Source organism: Mustela putorius, unplaced genomic scaffold (assembly GCF_011764305.1).
Source record: "Mustela putorius furo isolate JIRA1106 unplaced genomic scaffold, ASM1176430v1.1 tig00003898_pilon_pilon_pilon, whole genome shotgun sequence".
Lineage (NCBI taxonomy): Eukaryota > Metazoa > Chordata > Mammalia > Carnivora > Mustelidae > Mustela > Mustela putorius.
In genome coordinates, this window is record NW_025422047.1 from 985,985 (window position 1) to 1,013,610 (window position 27,626).

Here is a 27,626-nt window from a genome sequence, read left to right on the forward strand (position 1 = left end):
AAACATGGTCTAACTTACCATTCCCCTCCGAGGAAGCTGCTGACATTTTTCCAGAAAACAAAACAAGTTTCAAAACAAAACAAAACAAACACTTGCTCAGCTTGGTTACATTTTGCTTAACATATATTTGCAAACTGGTGTTCTATAAAGAAAATATACAATGAGCTCTCCAAAAAACCCTGCTTTCATTGCCTGGAACATAATGCATCTTTGCACTGATCTTCCGTTAATCAAGTATAAATACTGTGGCCCACCGTATATTTTGTTTCTGCCTCCTTTCCACCTGCAATGGCATGTGCAACGTGTGTAAGCATGCAGCATTCCAGAACACAGGTCTTTGCAACAGCTGCCATACGCACAGAGGCCAACTTCATTTATACAACACCAGAATGCAGTTCAGAGCGGAGATAAAAGCAAGCACAGCTGACCATTCAGATTAGGGAGTAAAGAAAGCATCTAATTTCAGGGAGGAAAAGGCGATGGGGATTCAACTGAGAGTAAGAATACCTCCTCCCCATTCTCTCATAGGTAGTTCTGTCTCCAAAGAATACCAGAAATGGCTATGAGTTGTGGTTTACTGGAGGCAGGGTAAAGGGGCCTCCATCGGAAAGAATGTTCTGCATTTATCTCTATCTTAGTGATGCAATTTGAAACTGACTTTTAAACACAGCATCCCACTTGAGCTGGGAGGGGTCAGGTAGTAAGCTCAAGCCCATTCTACAGATTGGTAAATTGTGGTCTGGCGGAGTTAATGCAACGCCATACCTTTAGTCAATGGCTGGGCCAAGGGTGGGACTTAGCTTCCTTTCCATCTCTAGTCCTATTTACTATCACGTTTTGTGTTTCAACTGAGGCAACAGGATCAAAAGGAGTGTCTGTTACCCTGAGGGGGTAACATGCTAAATGGTAATGTTATTCAACCATGGTAGATGTTATTTAACATCTGGGGCCCATCCTCCCATTTACTATACTGTAATGACCCCTTTCCATGTAGGAAAACTGGCATACAAAGTCAGTGGGAAGGAAATGAAAGTGTTTGCCCATATAGACATACCTTACCAACAGGGAAGATGCCCACATTCTGAATATGACCTTCCTCTGACAAGGCAAACATACCCTTTTCCTCATTCAGCAATGTGCATGAGCAGAATTTCCAGTTAGTTTGTTAGTAGGTTAGTTTTGAAATGTCGTCTTCTGTCACCTTATCTCTTTCCAAGTGTAAACCTAAGGACCCTAAGTAACCATTCATCACTGGTGCATTGAGACATTGAAATGTCTTTGCCATTTCTGCTCATCTGGGATCCAAATTCTTATCAGAGTCATTTCCACTGCTTTGCTGCCATCCGCTGACAGTAACAATGGATACGGCAGCTCTACTGCAAGGTGAAGGTAGCATAAAATCTATCTGGAATTGACTGACTTTCCGTAGGTGGATGGAGTGAGAGGAGAGCCAATGATGACTGCAAGAAGACCCTTCAGAGGGAATTTAAGAGAAATGTCCACGGATCAGGAATCTAAAAGATCCTATCTTCATATATCTCACATGGGGAACAGATGTGTTTGCCAGAAGTTGAATGCAAAATGAATTTTGGAAAATCAAATAAAAATTATTCAAAGCACAAAAGGGTCCACCTTAAGGTAAATTGCTTTGCACCAAAGACTCCTTTGAATATGAATATATACTTCTGATCTCTCTTTGTATGTGCACAATTTTATATGTCACACCTTATTAGGCAGTGTATAGCAGATTCTAAACTCTAAGAGTCAGTTTTGGGATGCTGGAAGAAGTGTTAGTGTCAACACAGCTAAAGGAAGAGCTGGAAAGTTCAGAGTGATGGCAGCTGACCAGAGCTAGGCACACGTGGTGAATTTTTGGGTGCTGAAGTTTGCATTTTTGGTTGTTATACCAGCCCCTTGTCTGCGGTTTCCTATACACAGGTCTTCATCCCAAACGGTTATTTGGAAAGATGCTTCAAAGGCTTTGCTGTCATTGACTGTCATCTTTCCAAAACTGTTTTTCACTTCTTAGGGGTCCCCATGCACACTCCACCTTCATGTTCCTCAAAGGCAGCACTTGTACCAGCAACAAGAGAGACGCACATCTCAGGTGTTACATGTCACTTACACTTGACATATACAGCCTACCCTCATTGAGGCACACTTCTCAAGCGCACAGAGTTGAGAGTAAGCCATAACAGCTGGTAACAAAACATCACATTTAAGTAAGTCTTGTATGTATGTATATGCACCTGAGAGAGTGTGTCTGAGAATTCTTTACAATGCAAATAGCAAAGCCTCCCTGTGCAGAGCCAACTAAAGAGGAGCTGGTGGGGGTGGGCAGGCCCCCTCCTGTATTCCTGCTACACTCCTCCCTGTAAGTTACTCTCTTTCTCAGACAGATATCCCGTATGTTCTCTTTTAAACATTCCTGCAGGGCATGGACAGATGTTTGGGTTTCTGAAAGCAACCCACACGGAAAATAAACAGAAGGCATTAAGAGGTCAGTACAACTCAAATAAAACAGCTATTGGATGTTCCAGATAGGAGGAAAACAAGCTTACTATAAGAACATGTGCTAACGAAGTCGTCAAAGCAAGGTAGTTTCCTCATAGTTAATCAAAAGGTGGCTCCAGGCGTGTGTAGCTTGGCAGCTCACTACGCCAGAAGAAGTTCTATTTAAAAACAATGAACAGCTGCTTTGGTTTGGGAGACCTCTCGAATGCCTTAGACAAGTCTTGAAACTTTAACTTTTTGACATACAAACAGCTATTTATTCAGAAAATGTGATGACCATGCTTATTTGAGAGCAGTTTCTTCTGGCTCATTCTCAAAAGAAATAACAGTAGAGACTGCTGGTTCTCGTGGTTTGACCTAAATGCAGGACGGAGCTAATCCCTTCACACATCCAAGATACATAACTTAGGTCAAGATCAAAGTCTTTGGAATTGATTTCAATGGACTTACTTTCGACATCTTGCTTTTGCTGTCTCCAGTTAAAAATGCCAAATTATTAATTTCATTCTGAATCACAAAATTCTGCTCTTCCCTCTTGAAGTTCTAAGTTGTGGGGGAAGATAAAAAAAAGTCAACATTATAAGAACGTTTTTGGAGGTCTGTACCTTTCACAGCCATCTCTAAGTTTGGGGCCCACAGATTCCTTACGTGAGATTTACACCACAGGATGAAGACCTCTGCCACCATGCGGAAGAGCTGGTCAGAGTCAGCACTGGGACTTTTAAGCCAGTTAGATCTGAGGTGAAAAGCAAATGAATATGCATATGAAATTCAGTAATGAGGAAAACAGTTACACTAAAAATTATACCAATATTGGCTACACACACTTATCCAGATAAAACTACATTCCCACAGGAAGGCAGTCTAAATATCAGGGCACGCCTTACATGTGTGTAGGCATGTGTTTGTAAATATTTTTGAAGGACTTACAATAATTGTTCCCATTTTATCAAAGGATTCAAGAATTATCCTTGCAGACAGATGTCGGAAAACATTTCAAATTTGTCAAAGGTTTTTTTTTTTTTTTTCTTCTTCTTTTTTAAACAGATGAGGTGATTAAGGTTACACTCTGTCTGGGGATAGGCCTCCTTTAGTCCAGGAGGCTTGCAAGACTAGAAGAGTCTCGGTCAGTATGACTTGTAATCTTGTCACTGAAGCTGTCATTGTCAAGCCTCTGAAATATGGAGCGCCCTAAAAACACTTCAGGCCACATACCTTTTCCTCTCAAAGCCAATTTTGTGAATGAAATTTGGAAGACAATATGTTTCTCACTGTTGTTTTTAGTGTTTTAATGGTTTAGAAATTCCCTATAAATAGCATTACTCATTTCTTTTTTCTTTTTCTTTTTTTTTTTATATTAAAAACTAGACCAGGTTAAGAATTCAACAATGGCAGCAAGAAGGCTAAATTGCAGCAGAATTCAGTCATCTCCTGAAAGTTGTCTTGCTTCTAAGTATCTTACATATTGGAATCAAATTATATTTTGGAAGGGCTGGGTGAGTTGCCATTTTCAAATATCTGTGTAGAGTAACACAGCAGAGGTTAAATCATCTACCATCATTCTTAGGTTAAAGAAGACTCTGGTTCTCATGAATGCTTGAAAAACCTATTGTCCCTATCAACAGCCAGGTCCCTAAGCCTTGGGACACCAGACTGAACTTCCCTGAGCAGCCTATACCTTCTGCCCATTCATGGAGAGCACCAGATTAAGGAGGAAAGGGGAACACTCATGAGGCCAAGACCATCTTTGGACCCTTCGCTCATCTCCTCACTTTCTTATTGCCCCGAGTTCCAGGCTTACAGACATTCTTATCTAATATTTCTTGAGTTCCACCTCAACTAGCCTCGCCTTTGCATGGCAGACACAACGGGCTGTCTACCCCATACTCATTCTCTTCTTCTTCCTTAGGAACAAAAGCCCATTTTATTCAGGGTGGCATTATGCCTGCTGAAGAGCACATTACCCAACCTTGGGATAGCTGTGTAACAAAGTTCTGATCAATGAGATGGAAACGGACGTTGTTAGATGGACCTTCTGGAAAAGCTCTCTAAAAAGGGATCAGATAGCTGAAGATGCCCTTTGTCTCCCCCCTGTTGCTTTCATGCTTCCTGTCTGGAATGAAAATACGATGGCTCAAACTCTAATTGCACTATACACTGTACCATAAAGTAACTTCAAAGATGGCAGCCAGTGTTTAGGATGGGAAGACAGAAGAATGAGTCTCTCTAATGAAGTACTGGTCCTGGAATGGGTATCTTTGGACTTCTTTGTGAGGTTTAACTTCCAAATTCTCTCAGCCACTATAATCAAGTATCCATTATTAGAAGCCAGATGCAATCCAAACTTGAGGCTTGAGATTGGTAATGCTTTTTTATTTCGTTCATATTGATTTTTCAGGATCAAGTGTCAAGTTTTGTCAGAAGAGCCAGATGTTCATTCCTTAGTGTTTTGGTTTCAATGAGCTTTGTAAGTAAGCAGGAAGAGATGAGGGGTCCCATCCTCTCCAGCCAAGGCAAAGTACAGCCACAAGGTACATGAGCAGCAGGAGCCCTGAAAACAACAGGTGAGGTCAATGTTCCCTCACAGAAGACTGATGAGGATTCTGATCCCTTTGCCTTCCATAGGAAGGCAGTTTCCAATGAATGAATTTTTTTTTCATACCTTCTTCTTCTAGGAGGTATATTTTCATCCTTTATTTCTAGTGAGGTTATTTCTTCAGGTTCCGAGTGTTATGTGAATGAAGAATATCTCATTATATGTTTCCCCAGGCACACAAACTCTGCACCTCTCTGGTATTTGCAGGTGAAAAGAAGATTCTGACCTCACCTCTTTTATTTGCCCATATCTTTTCCTGTCTGTCCCCATGGTACAGCCAGGCTCATCCCCTGCCTGCTCCCGATCTCCCAGAATCCAGATCTCTCTCCATATCCAGCCACTTGATCCTTTTGAAGGTACTACATGGATATCTGGGTCTCCTTTGTCATCTTCCCTGCATGCTTCCAAAAGGCAGTTGGTAAATGCAAGGCTATAGGTGGAGAAGAAGGTTGGGTTTAGAGGCAGTGATCTGCAGAGGGTGATGCTTGAAGCAACACAAGTGAATGAAATCACTGAGCATATTAACAGAAAACAACAAATGCAAGAATCAAACCTTGGATGATCACAAGAGTAAAGAGAGATTTCATTTTCAAAAAGGCAAGTTAGCAGGTTTTCAAAGAAAGGAAAGCCAGTGATGAGGCTTTGAAAGAAAGGAAAGCTGTATTCCTATGACTTCATGGTCAGGTCGTCTGAGTTAGAGCTAAAAGCTTATCTCAACCTTGTTCCTAAGTATCCTGCCGAGGACACAGCCGAAAGTGGTCACTGCAGAGGATTCACTCTGATTCCCTTCAGCAGCCTGAGAGATGGGTTTTCACCCCCAATCACACTGTTTAGTCATTCATTTCTGTGTTCTGAGTGTTCCTGACTACCAGAAAGGAAGCTGAGAAGCCGTTGCCTCATGCAGAGACATCTGTTTAACCTGCGCTCACACAGCTCCTGCACGAGGAGATAGTGGATTTGCCCAGTTCTGAACTCACTATACCCAGAGTTCTTCTCATTCGGGATCAGTTTCAGGCTGATCACTGAACAACAGGAGCTTCTGTTCAGATCAGTGTTCCAGAGGGCGAAGAAACTTGAAATGGTGCCATGACTGGGCTGAAGGATGTAGAAAGGTTTACCAGGATGAGGAAGAACAGCGGGGAGGACACGACAAGATGGCAGCTTAAAGAGCTGCCACAGGAGAGACTGGAACAGCTTTGTGAGGCTCTGAAGAGCAAAGTCAGAGCAAAGTCACAGAGCTGACTCCTGAAAGAACCATTTGAACTGTCTGAAACTAGAGCAGAGGCCACTCCTGCAAGTCTCTGTTATCTAGAAGTGCAGTAGATAATCATAGGTAAGAAATGCGCTGCCAGGAAAAAGGAAGGGGGTATTTACTCATCCAGTTACAGGTAAGATGAGGTGAGTCCTATATTTCCTGCCAACTCCACAGTCCCATACTTCCAAGCCAGTGATTCTTTTGGTGAAGAAAGTACCCCAAAATGGTAAAGGCAGACACATAAGAAGAAGTATTTCTAAGCTGCATTCGGGTGGCCATATCATTCTCTGGTGTTCAGGGAAGAGTGGGTTGAAACGTGGGGATGAATGAATTAATGATGATCTCAAAGACTCTCTGACATTGCCATTTTTAGCAACTGTCAAACACTGTGGAAGTAGAACACACTCTATCTTGAGTCTTGATCATCAATAGTGACAAATGCAATTAAAGAGCTATTCTAGGAGCAACCTTACTCTGCTTTCATTTTTGTTTTTACCTAAAACTCTGACAAATTCCCTCTCTAACCACGAATGTCATTATGTTATCGGAAATGATGCCAACCATGCTCCTTAAAGCAGGGTTTCTTTTGAGAGAATGAAGTCTCCCACAGACAGGTAAGAGATTATATTATATAGTATGTGTAAGGTATTTATTTTCAAATGCTAAATAATATAAGTAATCAATTGTTTAAGACAATTGTATAGGAAACACAATTTACCTTATAAGCTAAATGCTAAAATGGGCTTCTTCAGACCCATTTCCTGCCCACGACAGAATGGCATACTCAAAAGTTAGCAAGGCTCTCCCAAATATTCCTAGGTCCTTTCAAGATGTATTTTAAAATTGAGCCTTTTCAAATTTATGTTAGGCTTTTAAATCTTAAGAGGGTATTGTATAGTAAAAATACCCATTTGGTCCTTGCTCCCAACTGGGACCAACAATCCTATTCTTCTGCCTGTCCATAGACATTAGCCTCCCCACCCCCATGCCCTCACTTTCTTCAACACCCAGCTTCACTTCTGTAGTCAGTCTTTACAATTACCCTCTGACACACACCATCAACTCCCTCGCCCATTTTCCTTTGTCATACTCACTTTGCAAAAACCCCAACTTTGGTTAAATCCAACTCTTTCCCTATTTTGGGCCTGGACCTGGTGGCAAACTGGCTGGAGAAAAAGACAACCTGGTGATGGGTTTCACCTTCAACTCATGACCACAGATCTCAAGTGGGGCCCTTACTGATGCCCAGTCATCACACGACACTGTCCTGGTCCAGCCACTCTCCCCCTCTCCCTGGCTACCGCTTCACACCATCTCCCCATCCTCATTCTCAGCTGATGATCTTACTTCCTACAGCGCTGAGAAAATGGAAGCAATCAGAAAAGGACTCCTGGAGACCCATATATATATATATATATATATATATATATAGAGAGAGAGAGAGAGAGAGAGAGAAAGTGTGTGTGTGTGTGTGTGTGTGTGTGTGTGTGTACCAGCATCAGCACCCAAACTCCCTGCCCTCCTGATTCTTTTTGTGGATAAACTCTCTAATGCTGACCCTTTGCCTGCTCAGAGAACATTGCTTTAGAAATGCTCGCTCTCATTCTTACATGATAAATTTCCCCTTCTCTAACTAGATCATTCTCAATAACAAAGAAACAAGCTAACAAGTCTCCCACATCCTCAAAACTCTTCTCCTGAGCTTACTTCTGCCTCTAGCCAGCATCTTACTTCTGTTCCCTTTGTGGTAAAATTCCTTGCACAAATGGACTGTGCTGCTGTCTCCAAGTCCTTTTCTCTCATTCTCTTCCAGCTCACTGCGAAGAGGCCCCCCCCCCCCTCATTGCTCCATCGAAACTGCTCCTGTCAAGATTACCGATAACATTTACTCATCATTCTTTCCTCCTGGCAACACTTTGTGAAGTTGGCACCCAGGACACAACATTCTGTCAGTTTCCTCCCATCTCACTGCTTGTCCCTTCTCAGCCTCAACCAACTGGTTCCTCCTCTCCTGCCTGATCCCTTGATGTTGGAGAGCAAAAGGGCTAGGTCCTTGGAACTCCTGTCTCTTCCCCTCAATCCCTTCTCTCATCCAGTCTCATGTTCTCCAATATGTTATCGACTCCCAAATTCCCATGTCTATGTCAGAACCCTCTCCTGAACTCTGGACTCATATATTCAACTGCCCACTCAACATTTTCATTTTTATATTGAATAGGCAACCCAGGTTTAACATGTTCAAAAGTGATTTCCAGATCTCCCCCTAAAAAATGTCTGTACCCACAATCTTCCTCAACTCAATGGCTGGAAACTCCATCTTTCCATTTGTGCAGAATCATCTTTGGCTCTCTTCCTTCTCTCATTCCCAATCTGGAAGTCCAAAGGGCTCTACCTTTAAAACAGACCTGGAATCTGACATCTTGGGTCAACCTTCATTGCAACCACCCTGGACTCAACCATCAAAACTTTTTTTCTTTTTTATTGTGGAAAAATACATACAAAATTTGCCCTTAGTGACGCTTAGTACATTCACAAACTTGGGCGGCCACTGTCACTGTCTAGTTTCTGAAACACTTTCAGGGCTCCAAAAGAAACTCCTGTTCAATTAAGCAGTTGCTTCCTAGTAACCCCACTTCCTCCCAGGTCCTGGGAATCATTAGCTGGTGCTGTCTCTAAGAATCCCCATTAGTTAGTTCTATGATGGGATCACCATGAACCACCCAACTAGTCTCCTCACCCCCTTATTTGCCTCCGTATCTTGCCACGTACTCAAAAAGTGAATTAGATCCGGGTTCCTTGGTAACTCAGATCATGACCCCAGGGTCCTGGGACTGAGCCTGCAGTGAGGGGTGGGGCTCAGCTCCCTGCTCAGCGGGGAGTCCGCTTCTCCCTCTCCCTTTGTCCCTCCCCCTACTCGTGTTTTCTCTCTCAAATAAATAAATAAAATCTCAACAAAAAAAGTGAATCAGATCATATTACAGAGTGGCTCAAAACTTCTGACAACTTCTCATCCCATTCAGAATAAAGGCCAGAATCTTCCCAGTGGCCTCCGAAGCCCTACACTCTTGGTCCCATGTTGTTTTTCCAACATCTCCTACCACTCTCCCTACTCCTCACTCTCCTCCAGCTACACTGGCCTCTGATGATCCTCTGAACACCCTAACAATTTCCTTCCACAAGGCTAACCCCACATGTCCCCTCTTCCTGGGAATATAACCCCGCATGGTTACCTGCTTCATGTCTTTCAGATCTTTGCTCAAATACTGTTTCTCAGTTAATGTTCTATTTAAGCCTGTGACTCCACCCCACTCTGGCACTCCTAATTCTCCTTACCTTACTTTGCATAATTTACTTATATGAGGAAAGTGTATCAAGTTCTTATTTTGTTTTTGGTCTGTGTGCACCACTTCCCTGCCGTGATAAAAGCCCTTCGGCTAAACATGTCTGCTGTGTTCATGCCTCCCTCCCCCAATGCCTAGAACAGTGCCTGACGCACGGTAACCTCTGTTGAATGAATACATGTCAGAGCTCTGCTGAGAGAGAGGAAGAAGTGGGTCACTGCAGGCCCTGTTTGACCAACTCCCTCTGACCTACGGTAGCATGTGAGGATGAAGGTGTGGCCTCGGCACTGACCATACAGAATAACTGGCCAAGCAAAGCACTGTCCAGAGGTCCTTCACCAGGGACTTTGTTCGGAGGGGGAGGGGTGACTGACGGTGGATGCTGTGACCTCCCCACTTCGCCTATAACCCAACCCAACACCACCATTTCCATCCTGTGGATAGGCAGCCCCAGCTCTCCCAAGTACCTGTTGTTGTCCACATAACGGATCAGCATGGGGTAGAAGGCATAGAGGTCTCTGCAGAGGACCGCAAACTCATCCAGGATGAGGAGCTCCGCCTCCTGAGTGTCTCCCTTGGTGTCGGCTTTCAGCTGCTCCTCCTCCTGCACAGTCTTTACCGCCTTTTTCTTCAGCTTCTCCAGAGTTGGGATGAAGTGGCTTTTCAGCAGGTCTGGCCGGGCTTTGCTGATGATCGGCTGGGCATACACTGCGTCGGCAAACAAAAGGCCTCCCCCTCATTTCACACATTAGGGCAATGGATAAAAAGGAAATTAGGGAGACTGAAAGGCAAGGCTGTGACATTCCGTGGACTCAGGACAGCCCTGCCCTGTTCCCTTCCTTAATTGCCCCCTAGGCACTTATTTCTTTCTCACAAAGCCACAAGTCAGGGGCAGGTTCCCTACTCCTGTTCTGCTTGTCTGGGCCGCAGGGAGCCCGGCTGCCCCAGCACTCCTCATGCATGCCTGGCGTTGGCCACACCTCCTAGCTCCTCATCACCTAGTTTCAGGATGTCTGTCTAGTTTGGGCTCACTAACTAGATTATAAATTCCTTGAATGGAGCCTTTTCCCCTCCCAATAAGCAGCACTGGGCTGAGCCAAGAGTAGGCACTTAGTACTATGGTTTCTGGTACTATTTTCTGGTACTATGGTTTATGGTACTATTTTACTGTACAGAAAAATCTGCTGTTAAAAATACACTAATCCAACCACAGTTCTCAGTCCCCCAATGCTTGAGAACTGCTACCTCACTGCCTGGGGGCTCCTCTGGGCCCTGAAGAGGACAAACAATCATCGGGTATAACGACCGAGAGAGAGAGAGAGAGAGAGAGAGAGAGAGGCTGGGGTGGCCACCGGCAGTCAAAGAGCAGACACAGCAATCAGCGGGGTTTGGGACTGGGATTCTGGCCCTCTTCAAGAGAATACCTACCTATACACCTCACCCTGTTTCTTAAACAAAGTATCCTCTTGGTCTACTTGATCATAAAGATCAGAATCAGAGTAATTATAAAAAAATTAAGTGAAATAAAATTGGTAAGAGCCACCAACTACTGCCAACATGCTCTGTGTTTTGTGCCTTTCAAAGTTTCTTTAGCTGGGGGGCATTTCAGTTGGAAATAGCCTACATCTGGCACTGTTTTGTTTTTGTTTTGTTTTGTTTAAATCTCACTGCCTTATTTTTTCCCTTCAGCAATGACCATTGTAGAAGGAGGAGGTGGAGGCAGCTACCTGCAGAGGGGCACTATCCAAGAAGCCAAACACCCGCCTAGCCCTGAGGCAAGCTTCTGCTCATGCCCCAGAATCAGAAAGGCTATTCCAGATGTGGGTGAGTTGGGCTTACAGCTTAAAATCGACTTTGTTTCAGTACCAGCAATTAGGTGGCGCCTGAGACCGGCATACCCTGTGGAATAACAGGGTGAGTCCACTTGCCCCCTGTGCCTTTTGAGCTAGGCCATCGCTCTTCTCTGCCCCTCTAGGGAGCTGAGGGAGCCCGTCCTTCCAGCTCCTTACTTCCCTGAATCCCTTATGAACTACAAAGTAGAGCTTCTTAACAAAGTGTCTTGCGGTTTTTCTTCGGCTATTTTCTTGGCAATATTCTTGGGCTAATAGGTAAGAAAGGAACGTCAATTTTATTTACTCATACGTTCACAGAGGCCTGCGCTATTTAGTAGCTATGAGCACCTAGAATATTTATCATTCTGAGCTCAGTTCATTGCAGAGACAGGAAGGGGGTGGAAACTTTTCTTCCCTGGTCTTGCAGAGAAATACCTCCTCATTTGTCCAGGAAGGTAAATATCTAGGGTTGGGCTAATAGCTCCCTTTGGTGCAGCCCCTGTGTTTCCTGGTCCAGGAGGTGGCGTGGGTGAATGGCTACCACAGAGTTGTCTACATGCTGTGGGTCCATCAAAAACAATGACCTTGCCTTGGCTTTTGTCCCCTTGGACTCTGCTTTGACACAGAAGACACTAAATATTCATGATTTCCTGACTGTGGGAAGTGTGGTCATTCCTTTTTGAAGTCTTTCCTTTTTCTTTTTTCTTTCTTTTAGGGTTGCTTCATGAATAGAAAATCAGGTAACAAAATTCATTAAGAGACTACTACATGTGAGGAGATCTAGAGGAATACTGAAATGAAAACCCAAAAAACCCAAAATGATGCTGTTGGGAACCTAACGTAGGGAGTGTCTTAGAAAGTATAACATGAAATACAAATGGTGGCAACTTGCAGTACAGCTCAAAATGGAGTGAGTCTAATACGTGTACAGAACACACAGGAGCACTTATGGGGAAACTATGGACAGTTATTACTCAAGGAGCAAACAAGATGATTAAGTACCAAAAGTGAATAAAGCAATGAACATCTGAGCCAAGCAGAGTGTATGGAGAAGGGCTTCCTGGAGATGCGAGGGACCTGGCTGAGCTGGGAGGAGACAGGAGCATTTGCTCCAGGAGGCTCTCCAGGGGGGGTAACTTTTTCCTGGGAACTAACTAAGAGGGGGAGGGAGACTAGTTTAGAGATCGACTGAGAGATGAAAAGAGAATGCAGGCCTGGGGGAACAGGTGGGGGGGGGGAAGAGGCATTTGTGGTACCTGCGATACGTTTCATCCAGGACGCCTCATCGATGCCCAGGTTGTTGTTGATGATTTTCAGAATGTTTCCCAGGATGACACTGAGGTGTTCAGATGTGACCTTGGTGCACCAGGGCCCTGTGCTGGGGGGCAGGTGCTCAGGCCCCCGCTCCCACCAGTAGGACAGGTAGTTGCAGAGCATGGGCAAGATCACCTCGATGACGTGGGGCATCTCTGTGTACCGGGCCCCTGACTCAGCCAGGTCGCTGATCTCCTTCATCAGGCCTTCCAGCTGCGGGATGTCAGGACACATCTCTTCCACTGTGTCCGGCATGCCCAGAACTGACCAAGGGGGTACAGGGAGAACACAGGCACAGGAATTCAAAAGCACAAATAATGCAACCCATTCTATCCGTCCTACCCTTCCTCTGGTCTTTTAGACTTTAAGCAGTCACCCTCAAGCCTCAGTTGAGTGAGCACTGGATGTGGGGGAGCTTCTGTCATCCAGGTGTCTGTGTAAAGATGACAGCTTCCAGAGGCTGGGTTGGCTTCCTGGAAGCCATACTTGATTAAAACGCTTCAACTTAAGGCCAAAGGAGCATAACAGAGACAGGTGAGAGACACCTCCTAAGACTTCCCTGAGATGCAGCCTATCTCTTGGGATTTTCCCTTTCTGTCTTACCACATGCATGGCAGAAAAGGTGATACTAGATGGAGAAAAGCACCTACTCTGTGTTTAGGTGAAACCTCATAGTTCAGTCACCTGGATCTCCGTACTGTTTGGAAAAAGAAAAGAAACCCCTCTCATCAAATATTCCTTCAGCTGGACCAGAGACAACATTACTTTCCATCTGATTGAGATTTTGGGGGAGAAAACAATTACACTTGTGTTAATGACTGCATTTACCACAGAAGTTACTCATGAGGTGACAGGTGCTAAGGCCACCTGTCAGGCACCTAAACCTTTTTGTTTGTGAAGGCTTCTGTGCAAGGAAGAGTGAGTAAACCCCATCTTTTCCTTTCACTGAAGACTGCGGTCACTCCACTGGCCATGGACAGACAGGTCAACGCAGTGACAGATGAAGTTCAACATGAAACCAAGGAAGGTTGTTGGATATAAGAATCGCAAACAGCAGCCAGGGGCTACATGTCCTGTTTCACTTAAGTGAAAAGACAGGACAAGATAGGAGGAGACACCAGCAGTATCCCAAAGTTCCTGATGGATAAGAAGATAACAAGGACTCTGAAAGAAGCCCGGGCCCAGAGCTCTGTCTCCTTTAACCACCGTCCCCTGCCCCCACCTGCCTGGGTTGGGTCAACCCAGACCTGGACAGGGATCATAGGCAAACTCTACCCGCAGGCCAAACTTCTCACATGTGGCCAAAGCAGGGGGCCAGGGAATCTGAGAAGCCATAAGCAAATGTGGAACACTTTTCTGGAACATCAGTTTCACTAGATGACTTGAGGAAAATATTTCTGATATTTGGAGAAAAAAAACAAAGTTCTCACGGATTTCTAAGGACAAAGCAGAAGACCTCAGATAAAATGTTATCTTTTGTGAACTGGGTTATACCTGTAGGCCCTGTGCCACTGGGGTCATTGTGGGCTAGAAGTCTCCCTCCTCAAGATTTTAGGTATGTGGGCATTGAAGGATTAATGAATAAGAGAGGTCACAGCAAATTCTGTGGCCTTTAGGAACACTGGTTTTGGTTTCTCCCTTGATTGTACTTTCTGGAGCGGAGATGTGGAGCAAGGCTGGCTGGCTGGCTTGGAGACGATGGGTCTGTGGCTGAAACCAGCAGGTGTGTTGGATGGCATGAGCAGTTGCAAGCAAAGGACACACAGGAGCCTCCTTGCTATGGGGCAGGCCCCACGTTCTTTGGCTAGCCATGACCTCCTGCTGCTGTCACTAAAGTGGAAGGCATGAAGGGACCAATGTCCTTTAAAATCCAGACAATTCAAAGGATTAATAGCATGAAAGCCAAAGAATGGGATGCTCCTTTGATTTACAGGGGAAGGGAATTCTGTGGGTCGGATGTGGTCTACTCCCAATGTGGATCCCAGGCAAAGACCATCTCCTGTACCTTGTAGCAGAACCACCATCATGGGGGGGGCATCGAAATGGGGGTCTGCAGGAGCCTCCCAAACAAAACCAATTTACGCATACCAGGAGTTGTAGACAGAGAAGTCAAGACTTCTGTCTTGAAACCCAGCACACAGACCAGTGCCAACGGCCATGGATGCCGCTGAAGTTCACAGCTGTTTGCTCTCAGATAATCAATTGTGTGTGTGTGTGTGTGTGTGTGTGTGTGTGTGTGTGTGTTTGTTTTACATGTCACACTGACAATACATCACCATGTATGGTGATGACAATACATCACCATACCTCATGGGCACTTTTCTCCCCTACCTAAGAAAAGAGTTGCTTCAGGGTGCTGCCCTGTAATCATTGTAATGACCTTTAAAAGTAATTTATAGGTAATTGGTCCTTGAGTGAAAGAAACATTTGTGATTCAGATGGTGTATTATGCTTCAAACGCCACATAATAAACTCATAGGATGAAGACTGCTGAGTTATGTACCTGAAACACAGCCTCAGCTGAGTCCTGTTGGAATCCAACACAAGACTGTTGGGGTTATCATTTAAACACATTGTCCTCTCACCTTCTACATCAGTGGTTCCCAAACTGCGGTCCTCCCACCAGTAGCAGCTGTATCACCTGGGAAACTCATTAGGACCGGAATCCAGCTTTGCTAAGTTAGAAACTCTAGGGGTAGGGACTCAGCAATATTTGTCTTAATAAGTCTTCTGCATGATTCTGATGTATGCTAGAGTTTGAGAACCACTGCGTAAGGTTCTCAAGTCCAATTTTCTTTACCAAGCAGCCCTTCCCCAAGGAGGAGGCATCAGAGAGTACCACCTCTTTGTGTAGGCAGCCAGCTGACATGGGAACGGGACCTCCTGCTCTTTCTGGAGGACCACTCAATAAGGGTCTGGAAATAAACTGGCTGGAGACTAGGTTATCTTATTTAATATCTAATTAACAGACCACTGCCATGCGTAACCAGAGGGTTAACTAATTTTGAATACTTGGAAGATACCCAGTATTAAGCCTTTTCTAGGCTTATCTTCATAATTTCTGGATGAATCAGAAAATGCTCCAGGGTCTTATAACACAGTTACTAATATGAGTAACTGCTGGCAAAACACCAACTGTCAATTAATAAAAATGTCCGATGGACTGAACCCTTAATAAGTCAGCTCATATTATATTTCTAAACTAAAGGCTCACATCATTTGTCACCCTACCCACCCCTCCTTCATCTTGGTCCCTCAGTCCACTCACTTCATTTAATGAATGAAGTCTACCTTCTTAGATTCCATTAAGCCATCAGTCATCCTCTGGCTCCAGGCAAACCCGATTATGCCAGAATACATATTCATGTACACTCTACTTTTCAAGAGCCACATACATGGTCAGCGCTCCCTCTGTTGATTAACTGAATGATTGAAACCATGGGCTCAGGGGACTTAGGCACACCCCACAGTGTGTCACTGATGGATGAAAAACTATGTCATCTCTAATCACATTCTTCTCTCTTTTCTTCCCTGTGGAGTATGCAGTGATTGATACTTATTTTTCATTTATGGATATGTCTTGTTAAATAAAGGTAAAGTACATGAAGTAAGAAGGAACATATTTCTAATAGCCCTTGAGAAGAACAATGGGACAGTGTCGTGCCCTTCCTTCCCAAAGCTCATCTAGGACTTCCTCCATCTTTCTCAAGTCCTCATTCTGTCTGCTATTGTACATCTATGAGCTCAAGAGCAGAGGAAGTCCATTTCCCAAGGCACAGCTCTACACACTGGTCAGACAGAGACACAAGATCTCCTCAATCACAGCCGGAGAAGAATAGATGGATAAATATCTAGCACTGTCTTGATTGGGCCCATGTCCCTTTGGAGCTGTGGAGCAACACTTGGGCTGGCCTATGTTTACGGATGTCACAGCTCTTTCTCAACCAGAGCCTGTGCAGTTGCTCAGCTCCCGAGCGAGCTGCAAGATATGACTCATACGGTATCCGGAAAGGGCAGAGAAAAACAAGATTAGAGATATATTTCTGCTAGGGGAGAAAGGGTGAGGGGCAGCTGAGAGGGGGTGGGAATTTAACTTAGAGAAGTCACAGGAGACTCTAGCAAGCTGAAGCAGCTGGGCAATGTCTCTTTCCTGACTAACTTTGAGAACACTAGTCTCCACTGTATTTATTTGCGATTGGGACCAGAAATTCATTAAGTGGCCTTGTCTAAATTGCCCTGGTCAGCATTTCTGGGGGCAATGTGCTTCTTTATCTGAAATAATGAGAAGCAGGTGGGAATAGAGCCACTGTGGCTTAGCGCTCTACATTCTTACATGGAGAAAAGAAGGTGACAGAGGAATGTGCCAGAAATTACCACACCATGGGACTAATCAATACTAAGAACAAATATTTTCTGAAAATATTGATAGACAGTAACATCTACTATTAGTGTCTATCAATATTTTCAGAGAATATTGGTTCTGAATAGAACAGGTTCTGGTTTGAAATGATTTAGTGTACTTTTTTCTTCCTTAATATTGACTAGTCTCATGATATGGTAATTTCTGCTTCATGTTACATCAAATCATTATAGTTCTTTCTAGTTGGATTACAAGCATGATTCAAGCTCCCTTGTTTGAAGCTCATCTCTTCTATTCCATTGACTTCCAGTAGGATCACAATTTATCCACATAGGAAGGACTCACCCTTGAGTTTCATATCTTTGTGAGCTCCTATAAGTACTCAAGTGTATATATATTTTTTCTCCTATTAATCTGTTTCATTGGGTGGGGGGGTTCTCAGTCAACAATAATGAAGAGTAGAGAGAAAATTACTTTTTCCTCTCCTATGTAGTGCCGAAGCAGTCACAGATAACATGTAAATGAGTAAGTGAGACCATATTCCAATAAAACACTATTTACAAAAATAGGCAGCAGCCCAGATTAGGCCCATAGCCATAGTCTGCCTACTGCTGTTCTAGAATTTAGTATGTTAATACTCCTGTTAACTTCTCTTTCTTATATAATTTCAATCCTTTCTGGTGGTGTTTTTTTCTACCTTTTTAAATTTAAATTCAATTAGCCAACATATAGTACATCATTAATTTCTGATATATTGTTCAATGACTCATTAGTTGTGTATAACACCCAGTGCTCATTGCATCACATGCTCTCCTTAATGTCCATCACCCCTGGTTACCACATCCCCCATCCCACTCCCTTCTGTAAACCTCAATTTGTTCCCCAGAGTCCAGAATCTTTCATGGTTTGTCTCTCTGATTTCTTCCCATTCAGTTTTCCCTCTTCCCCTATGATCCTCTGCACTATTTCTTGTACTCCAAATATGAGTGAAATCACATGACAATTGTCTTTCTCTGACTGACTTAGTTCACTTAGCCCAATAAGCTCCAGTTCCACCAACGACGATGTAAATGGTAGGTATTCACCCTTTCTGATGGGTAATATTCCATTGTATATATGAACCACACCTTCTTAATCTATTCGTCTGTTTAAGGGCATCTGGGCCCTTCCACAGTTTGGCTATTGTGGACACTGTTGCTATGAACATTGGGGTGTATATGGTCTTCTTTTTACCATACCTGTATCTTTGGGGTAAATACTTAGTAGTGCAATTGCTGGGTCATAGGGTAGCTCTATTTTTAATGTCTTGAGGAATCTAATCTCCATACTGTTTTCCAGAGTAGCTGCACCAACCTGCATTCCCACCAACAGTATAAGAGGTTGGTATGTTTCTATGTTTTCTTTTTTAAAATGATAGACCACATATGGTTATCATACTTGGAAACACAGTCAACTCCCTGGACTTAGAAAGTACAATTAGGTTACTAGTGCACATGTGCCCCTTATGATGACACTCTGGAGAGAACTAATAAAGAAGTCATGTCCCCACGTGCAGAAGGGGACTTAAGGCCCAAGGCAGACTAGAGAGCCTAAGTCTTTAGGATAGAAGGGATTTAGAAATCAACCACACTGTCTCATTTTACAGAAGAGTCCTGAAGTCCCAACGTCTAGTGGTAACATAGTGGTAACAAAGAACTTGCCTGTGTCCATTTTTCCAGTAATATGGAGACATACAACATGGACCCTAGATTTGACCTGCTGGCCCCCTCTCAGAGTATATAAACCAAAAGCGCTGCAAGGCTGCTCTTCCCTGCCTGGGTGACCTTCCTTCCTTGCTGCTTTCCTCTCAACACATGGGTTGGTGACCTCTGAGGGAAGATACTTACTAGACCTCTCCCGGGGGGTTTTGGTGTTGAAGACCGAGAGTGGATTGTAGCGATTAAGCGTGGGCTCCAGGAACGCCACTGGGATGGCAGCTGCCAGTGAGGCCAGACATTCTCCAAGGGCAGGACGTTGCCTAGAAACAAAGAAGTCCATTTAGAAGTGGTGTCACCCCATGCTGGCCCTGTGCATGGTGGACGAGGCCTCTTTCCTAAAATGCTTCAGGCCATCTCCCCATGGATTACTCTATTGGACATCTTGGGATCCTGGGCTCAGCAAGATTACAAGCACTTCTCCCTTCCCCATCTTTCCCTGAACACTGACCAGTGGTGTACAATGGTCTTTCCACAGGGACCCTGGTTCTTAAACCTGGTTAAGGCAATATAATAATACACTTCATAGCTCTGTTCTTCTCTTGCAGCATTTCTGAGAGGTTTCGCTGTCATCCAAATTGAATTTGACCCCTTCTCTGTTCTCAAATTGTTTTGAAATCTGTGTAATCTGTGTCTATTCCCTGCTTTGGATGGAGCTGGTGTCAGCCAGTGGGAACAGGAGATAATAGGCCCAAAGCACCAAGAAGGCACAAAATAAAAGACCTGCCTTGCAAGGGAAACAACACATCCTGAAGCACATTGCTTGATTTAGAGGAAAGACCTCTAGTACCTGTTACTTCTCACAAATATTCTACACAAATATTTGAGAGTCCATCATGGATAAAGCTCTGGGTCTCGGTCTTTCTGGGAAATGAGCAACCAAACAAGAAAAATATGCTTAGGATTTCCTGTTCAGATTTCTAGTTCTCCAACTGGAAGAACTTCTGCTTGCTTGCCTGCTAGCCAAGTCAGCAAACATAAGTAATGGAACCAGCCACGGGTTGGTCAAAGCAGAGCTGGTACTGAGACAGCGCCTCCCCCTCCTGGACCTGGGTTTAGCCTTGGAGTTGTACTGGCTATTTCAGCAGATCCTTCCTGCTGGTGAGTCACACCAGCAGGACAGTGTGGGCTGGAAGGGCCCTGTATGGGTGCTGATATCTATTGCTTTCTGATGAATGAGAGACCAGAGCCATCTGTTTTTCCGTCATCCTATCTTTGTTCTGTCAGTTACTGGCATTTGATCACTGTCAGACTACACACCTGTTAGGTGAGTTACACAGGTGATGCCAGTTCCCAAATAAGGAGGAAAATGTCTTTTAACTAATACCATGAGTCCTTTGTGAGACCATGATACAAAGATAGTGGAAAATGCTGACGATAGGTCTATAATTTAAAAGTGGATGGGGCTTACAGTGTTCAAACATCTTGTTCACCTTCCTTTGTGTCTGACCAATCAGAATGAGTGCTGATGTTGTGTGCATGAAGCCCACTACACAGTCCTTGGGAGCTGAGGGTGTCAGGCTGCATCTTGGGGGATGTTATGGAACCATCATGGGGAAAACTGCCAGCTAGAGAGGGCACAATTGGAGCCAGAAGCAAATGCTTACATGCCTACCTCTGTTCTATGGAAACAAAAAGGTGTTCAGCCCTCGGGGTTCCCTTAGATCCCCCAACCAAAACCTGAACTGAAAGCTGCATTAATTGCCCTTCACTGTGATAACAGCCAACAATTCCAACAGCATCAAGAAGGCAGCATGTCAAAGTGTAGGGTCTCTGGATGTGTATAACAAGTATTTACTATGGGGTGGCTAGGGGACCCACTGCCTCCTGAGAAATAAGCCAGACTCTGACCATTAGTCTTTGTCTTCCAGAAAGTAAAAAGCTTTCTCAGAACACTGAAGCAATGCGATAAGATAACATATTTATGGTCTAATTACAAGAATTAGGATCAATGGGCAACTTCATTATAGCAAAGAAAGAGACACACTTGAATTGGCTTAAAAATGTGATCTTAATTGGTCCTGAGAAAATAACTTGGTATGACTATCTGGGGAAGAATCAGAAGCTCTAAGGGTCTAAGAACTGCTGAGAGGCAAGGGAAGTTTGCTGGACCGGAGGGAGGCGGGTGGGTGAATGAGCGAGTGGAAAACTGTCTTGGAATCCATCCCCCTCCCCCCATCTTTTGTCACCAAACCTATGAAAAAAGTCACATTTTGATTTATTTAAAGGACAATTAATATATGTGGTTTTAATCCTCATCTTCTATCTTCTTAGGCTCAACTTTTTAAGGGACTAGCTAACAGTTTGCTTAGCTGTGAAGTGTTTGAGCAGAGAACTCTAAAATCAGCCTCCAGCAATCAAGCAATCACTTCTTAGGTGATGGCACAGCCTAATCCTTGCACTGGAGGTAGGACTGAGATTCCCCATCCGGGTCTGCTCTGGGGTGAACAGCAGCCCTCAGACAGAACAGTCCTCTGTGTCCTGTATGTCCAGCTGCAGGATGCACCGCTGCTGGACTATGAGGGAGTGAGGAGTGGGCTTCTCTGTGGGGATCTTCGGCACCATGGCCTCTCTCCTGAGCAAGTCTGTTTCAACCAACCACAGTGGCCATTGAAGAGAGATTTTACTGCCTCAGTCTTGCCTTTCTGGGAGGAGGAAAGAAGGAGCTAAGCTGTGAGGGTGAAGGAAATGCCATTGGAAGAGCACAGATGAAAGAAAATCTGGGTGAAAATCAGGATGACAAGGGGCTAAGGTCAAATCTGAGGCAAACTCAACTTGGCCCAGCAAGACGAACCTTGGAAACAGCTGGGCCTGAGTGGCCTTGGTGATAACTTGACCCATTCTTCTTCTCTTTTCTTTTTCTCTCATCAAATTAAAGTCCTGATCTCACAGAGGTGGATTTCTAGAAAGTTAGTCTGATACAAAGGAAACCTGTGGGGGCAAAAGCCAGTTTTGCAGTGTTGTGCTGCCCTGGGGGCATGCACTCCCCGTGTTCTCTGATATTGATTACTGACAAATCTGAGTCTCAACCAGCTCACAGCAGGGCGTTTTCTAGTCCAGGGTGCACAGTGATGCTAATTAGCCATTTGGCCAATAGGGATAAGCAACAGTTCTTCTTGTTTCACTGAGAAAAGTTCTGTAAAAGTAAAACCCAGAAGTCTGTCAATGACCTTGGCCCGCTCCCAGAGGCACTGAGCAAAGGCCTACAGTTAGGATGCTTCTCTGGTCATTAGTGCCCCCCAGGGGGCAGTGTGGGTATGCACTGAGCAGAACGAGGGCCACTGAAACAGGTCGAGCAACCAAACGGTCTGCTTGAAGAATTGCTCCCTGGATATGGAACTCTCTTTTCCCCCTTCAGTTCTTACTGCCCTAGCATATACAGTATTTTTCACAAGGTAAAACTTGGTCAACAGTGACAGATTAAAGAGGGTGCGATTTGTACTTCAATTTTTGTTACTTTCTAATTTGATAAGTGGTAGGCTCTCCTTGCCCATCTCTCAATTTTATTTCATTGATCCAGATCTAGCTTCTCAAATGTCTGTTGTTAGGGATCCAGACAGAGGAAGGCATCACAGTAGTAAGATGTATGTCTTGTTCGTATCTGGTGCTTTGCAATTTTGAGAGTTCCTTCACATATGTTCTAAAGGATGCCAAGGAGAGGAAGTACTATGTAGCAGAGGGGCAGAAAGGGGAGGCAGGCCACAGCTCTAGACCAGCAGTACAAGTCACCTCAGAGGTTTAGGGAAGGTGTGCAATGTTTGGTCAGAAATAATCAGTCAAAGGTGGCAGGGTAGGAAAGAATAAGTATCTCCACGGTGTGAAGGGGAGAAACAGTTTTCATTTGAAATAAAATGAAGTGTTGAAGCTTAAATCATTTTCCATGTTTCACTTCTTGACCAACCTCAAATGCTATGATTAAAGTATCTCTGCATCAAAGAAGGCAAGTATTCTCAGTGGTTAAATGCATAAGAGCCTTTACCCTTTGCTGAAAATTTGTTGAAAACTCTGTCAGTGACCTCCAGTTGTCTCAACTGGAATATTCCAAAAGAAAAGTCTCTATTTTGTTTCAGTGACTTCCTTCTCTTTACCGTCAACCCTATCACTGGGGTGTTTGGAATCTCTCCCACCCATGGTACACACACAAGATGTAGTTAGAAACCAAATATTTAGCAGTTCCCTTACAATCCTGCAGACATTCGTTAGCCAAGGAAACTTTAGCAAAAGGTGGCAGAGAAATGGTGCACTTTAAGTTTCCTCCCTAACGTGCACAAGAAATGGGGGAAAAATTGGGAAGATATTGGGATCTTTGCTGAAATGAGAAAATGTGTGATAACATCAAGCCACAAAATATGGACCTAACCAAGTGGGGACACTGAAACTGAAACATACTTTCTGGGCTAACAGCAGAGTGTAGTCATCTCTGGAAGTAAATGAGGGGATTCTGAGGAGCTCAGAATATGATCTTGTGCTTGAAACAATGAAGGGTGGAGGTGGGGCTGGGAGACCAGCTGGGGATGCAGGATCAGGTTCATATTGTGGAAAGGCAGGCAGGACAGAGTAGGGAAAAAGTGAACATGACCCCTCCATTCAAGTGCCCTGGACTCTGAGCCTGGAGAAGCCACTGGAGGGGAGGTAGAGTAGAAGAGTGAGTAGTGACCTGTCCTATAGCTGCTGACCCAAGTCTTCTACTGGATGGAATATTACTTATTATTATTACTTATTATTATTAATATTACTTATTATTATTACTATAATATTACTTATTATTTTTAAAAAATTTATTATTTAATATTCTATTAGTTTATTCATTTGACAGAGAGCAAGCACACAAGCAGGGGGAGAAGCAGGGAGGGAGAGAGTGAGAGAGGGAGAAGCAGACTCCCTGCCAAACAGGGAGCCCAATGTGGGACTGGATCCCAGGACCCTGAGATCACGTCCTGAACTGTAGGTAGACGCTTAACTGACTGAGCCACCACCCAGGTACCTGGCATAAACCTACTTTAATTGACTATATAAAAGCCCTATGTCTTTAGGATGTGCTAAAAATTTTACCTGTGACCTCTTACCTGGGCCACTTGCTTACTTTTGTTGGGGGAGAACCAAAGGCTAGAGGTGGATGCACCCTAGAACTAAAGGCACTGTGGGTAGAGTGAGGGAGTCCTGAGCCAGCTTGTTAGCTATGAAGCTGGATGATGTTTCTTCCCCATAAACTCCTTCAACACATATACACACACACACACACACACACACACACACGTGCACAATGCTCCTTTCCACTCTTGAGCACTAGCAATGTAGCTAATGAACAAGAAATAGTTGAGAAACATGGTTCTGAGGGAGAATTATCCAGGGAAAAATACATAAAAATTTGTTTCAATACATTCACAGAAAATAAGGAAACTAAAGAGAGTCAGGAACATGGAGAAAGTTTGAGAAATACCTTCTAAACCCCAAATAGGAAAGATCAGGTAGCTAAAAGTTACTTGGGAGAAAGGGAGAAATGTGGAAGGTTAAGAAAAAGCCAACAAATACAACCTCTTCCTAAATAACAGTAGGCGGAATAAACTCCACAATAACATAATAAAGTGAAAGATTTGTAAAAAAAAGGAAGACCCAATTCTGAACATTGAGGGGGCATATTAAGTTCTGAGAAGCAGAGGGGGCTGATACAGAATAAGTAATCCTGGAACATATTATAGAACTTAATGAGCTTCAAGACTGAAGAAGGAATCCAATGAACAGCCAGCTTCTCCCCTCCCACTGCAAAGTCATGTATAAGTCAGCAAACAACCTGGCCTGGGGCATCGTCAGAACACAAAGAAGCAAAGTCTATATATGCTTCTGCGGGGGAAAAAATTATGACCCGAGGATTTTATACCACAGAAATTGTTCAAAAGTCGAGGGGGAATATTCCAAAATATGCAAGGATTCAAGAGTATCTAAGAACTCTTACAGAACCAAGTACTTAATGATGAATCTGACCAACCAAGACACAAATCAAAATAAAAAATTTGGAATGGGAAAATCATGGTTTAAAAGGATTGGCTATTTGGTGAAAACTTACAATACAAACTAAGGTAAACAACCCAGAAAATTTTGGTCCTAGAATAGAATGTAAATGTTATTATATAAAGATTTTATTTATTTATTTGACAGATATCACAAGTAGGCAGAGAGGCAGGCAGAGAGAGAGAGGGAAGCAGGCTCCCCACTGAGCAGAGAGTCTGACGCAAGGCTCGATCTCAGGATCCTGAGATCATGACCTGAGCTGAAGGCAGAGGCTTTAATCCACTGAGCCACCCAGGTGCCCCAGAAATTATTATTTTAGAGAGAGAGAGAGAGAAAGAGAGAGCAAACACATGCACACGCGTGTATGTGTGTGAATGGGGAGAACTGGGGGGGGAAGGGCAGAGAGAGAGAGAGAGAATCTTAAGCAGGCTCCACACCCAGTGCAAAGCCCAATGCAGGGCTCAATCCCACAACTCTGAGATCATGACCTGAGGCAAAATCAGTAGTTGGATGCTCAACTGAGCCACTCAGGTGTCCCCATTTTAAGAAACTATATAGCAAAAAAGGAGATGTAGAAAGGAATAAAAGTGTACTAAACTTGCTTACCTTATTAAAGTAGAAAGGTAATGATTATTTTATCTAAATAACAAATCTAAAAGCTGGAGTAGAATGAAAAAGGAATTCAGTTTTTAACTTCATCCAACAGGACAAATTTGCAAAGCAATATGGATATTATGATCCTACATGTATACAAATGTACATGTGTAGAAAATATCTGGAATGACATATACAAAATTGTTAATAGTGGTTTCCTTTGGGAATTGGATCAGCTTATTCAGATTCAAGATTTCTGAATTGCATTTCTGCTACCAAAATGTGCACTTGTTTAAAACTATAGCTAAACTGACAGTTGGAGAGGATGTGGAGAAAGGGGAACCCTCTTATACTGTTGGTGGGAATGCAAGTTGGTGCAGCCACTTTGGAAAACAGTGTGGAGATTCCTTAAAAAATTAAAAATATAGCTTCCCTATGACCCTGCAATTGCATACTGGATATTTACCCCAAAGATACAGATGTAGTGAAAAGAAAGGCCGTCTGTACCCCAATGTTCATAGCAGCAATGGTTACAGTCACCAAACTGTGGAAAGAGCCACAGTACTTCACTTCAACAGACGAATGGGTCAGAAGATATGGTCCACAGATACAATGAAGTATTACGCCTCCATTAGAAAGGATGAATACCCAACTTTTGTATCAACATGGATGGGACTGGAGATTATGCTGAGTGGAATAAGTCAAGCAGAGAGAATCAATTATCATATGGTTTCACTTACTTGTGGAGCATAAGGAATAACACGGAAGATATTGGGAGAAGGAGGGGAGAAGTGAGTTGGGGGAAATCTGAGGGGGAGACGAACCATGAGAGACTGTGGACTCTAAGAAACATACTGAGGGTTTTGGAGGGGAGAGGGTGGGAGGTTAGGTGAGCCTGGTGGTGGGAATTATGGAGGGCATGTATTGCATGGAGCACTGGGTGTGGTGCATAAACAATGAGTCTTGGAACACTGAAAAAATAAACTAAGTTTAGAAAAAAAAAACCTAACTAAAGCTAATCTGACAACTGAGAATGGCAAAGGTCCAGTACTGTATCACATAGAAACCCATTAAACACTAAAGTAAGAGTCTCATGTCCCTTGAGCTTTTAGGCAAGCTTTAACCACAGAGACTCTGGAAGCTATCTGGAAGCTGTGATTTTGAAGAAACAGACATTTTGTCAGCGTTTTTTTTTTTTTTTTTTTTTTTTTTTTTTTTTTTTTTTTTTTTTTGTCATTAGCACATGATTTAGCTTGGCTATACAGTATTCCTTCTCCAATCACATACATTTACTGGCTCTCTGTTAAAAAATAAAATTCAACTGAGTGAGTCTGAAGATCTCATGGTCTTTAGGTGATTCATGAATCTGGCAACATTCCATCTAGCAAGTACTGGGGTGCTTGGAGGAGATGGTACAAAATGGAAAGTTTTTATAGGAAGAAGAGTGGGGCAACAAAGTTATAAGCCAAGAAAAAAAAAAAAGGTTTTTCCAGGCTAGGTAGCTTTCCCTTAAGGGGAAGAGTTGGAGGTCTTATCCTACAGATGACCTCATCTTCCTTTAGGGGATGGAGAGGGCCCTTGTGACAGATTACATCATTGGCACCTATGAGAAAACTCCTGACTTACCAGTTAAGATTTAGATTTCTGCAGGAGGTTAAAACTGCAATTGGGGGGGCACCTGGGTTAAGTGTCTGCCTTTGGCTCAGCTCATAATCCTGGGATCATGGTCCTGGGTTTGAGCCCACATGGGGCTCCCTGCTGAGCAGGGAGTCTGCTTCTCTCTCTGTCTCTGCCCCTCCCGCTGGCTCATGCTCTCTCTTGTTCTCCCATGCGCTCTCTCAAATATATAAATAAAATCTTGAAAAACGAAACTAAATGAAACTGCCATGAGATTAGGTATTAAGCCCTGCTTTTGGTGACTTGGCCTGGCCCAAGTAACGCCAGTTAGGGCCTGTGGTTTTCTTTTCAACATAGTTCTACAGAAGTCATAAATCGCACTAGCTTCATTACATTTTAATATTGCCATAAACATTTAATAACCTAGGTTCAAAATCACC

At 43.7% G+C, this 27,626-nt stretch overlaps 1 protein-coding gene across 1 annotated transcript in view; it reads right to left on the bottom strand.

Moving 5' to 3' along the window:
* RYR3 (ryanodine receptor 3) overlaps positions 1-27,626 on the bottom strand; it is a 505,740-nt gene that overhangs the window by 53,045 nt on the left and 425,069 nt on the right. Inside the window, exons 65-69 of the mRNA XM_004751026.3 lie at positions 19,099-19,229; positions 12,795-13,115; positions 10,174-10,414; positions 3,163-3,250; positions 2,965-3,057 (exon numbers count right to left, since the gene is read on the bottom strand). Coding sequence (XP_004751083.2) covers positions 2,965-3,057; positions 3,163-3,250; positions 10,174-10,414; positions 12,795-13,115; positions 19,099-19,229 — 874 coding nt within the window. The remainder of the gene's footprint in view (positions 1-2,964; positions 3,058-3,162; positions 3,251-10,173; positions 10,415-12,794; positions 13,116-19,098; positions 19,230-27,626) is intronic.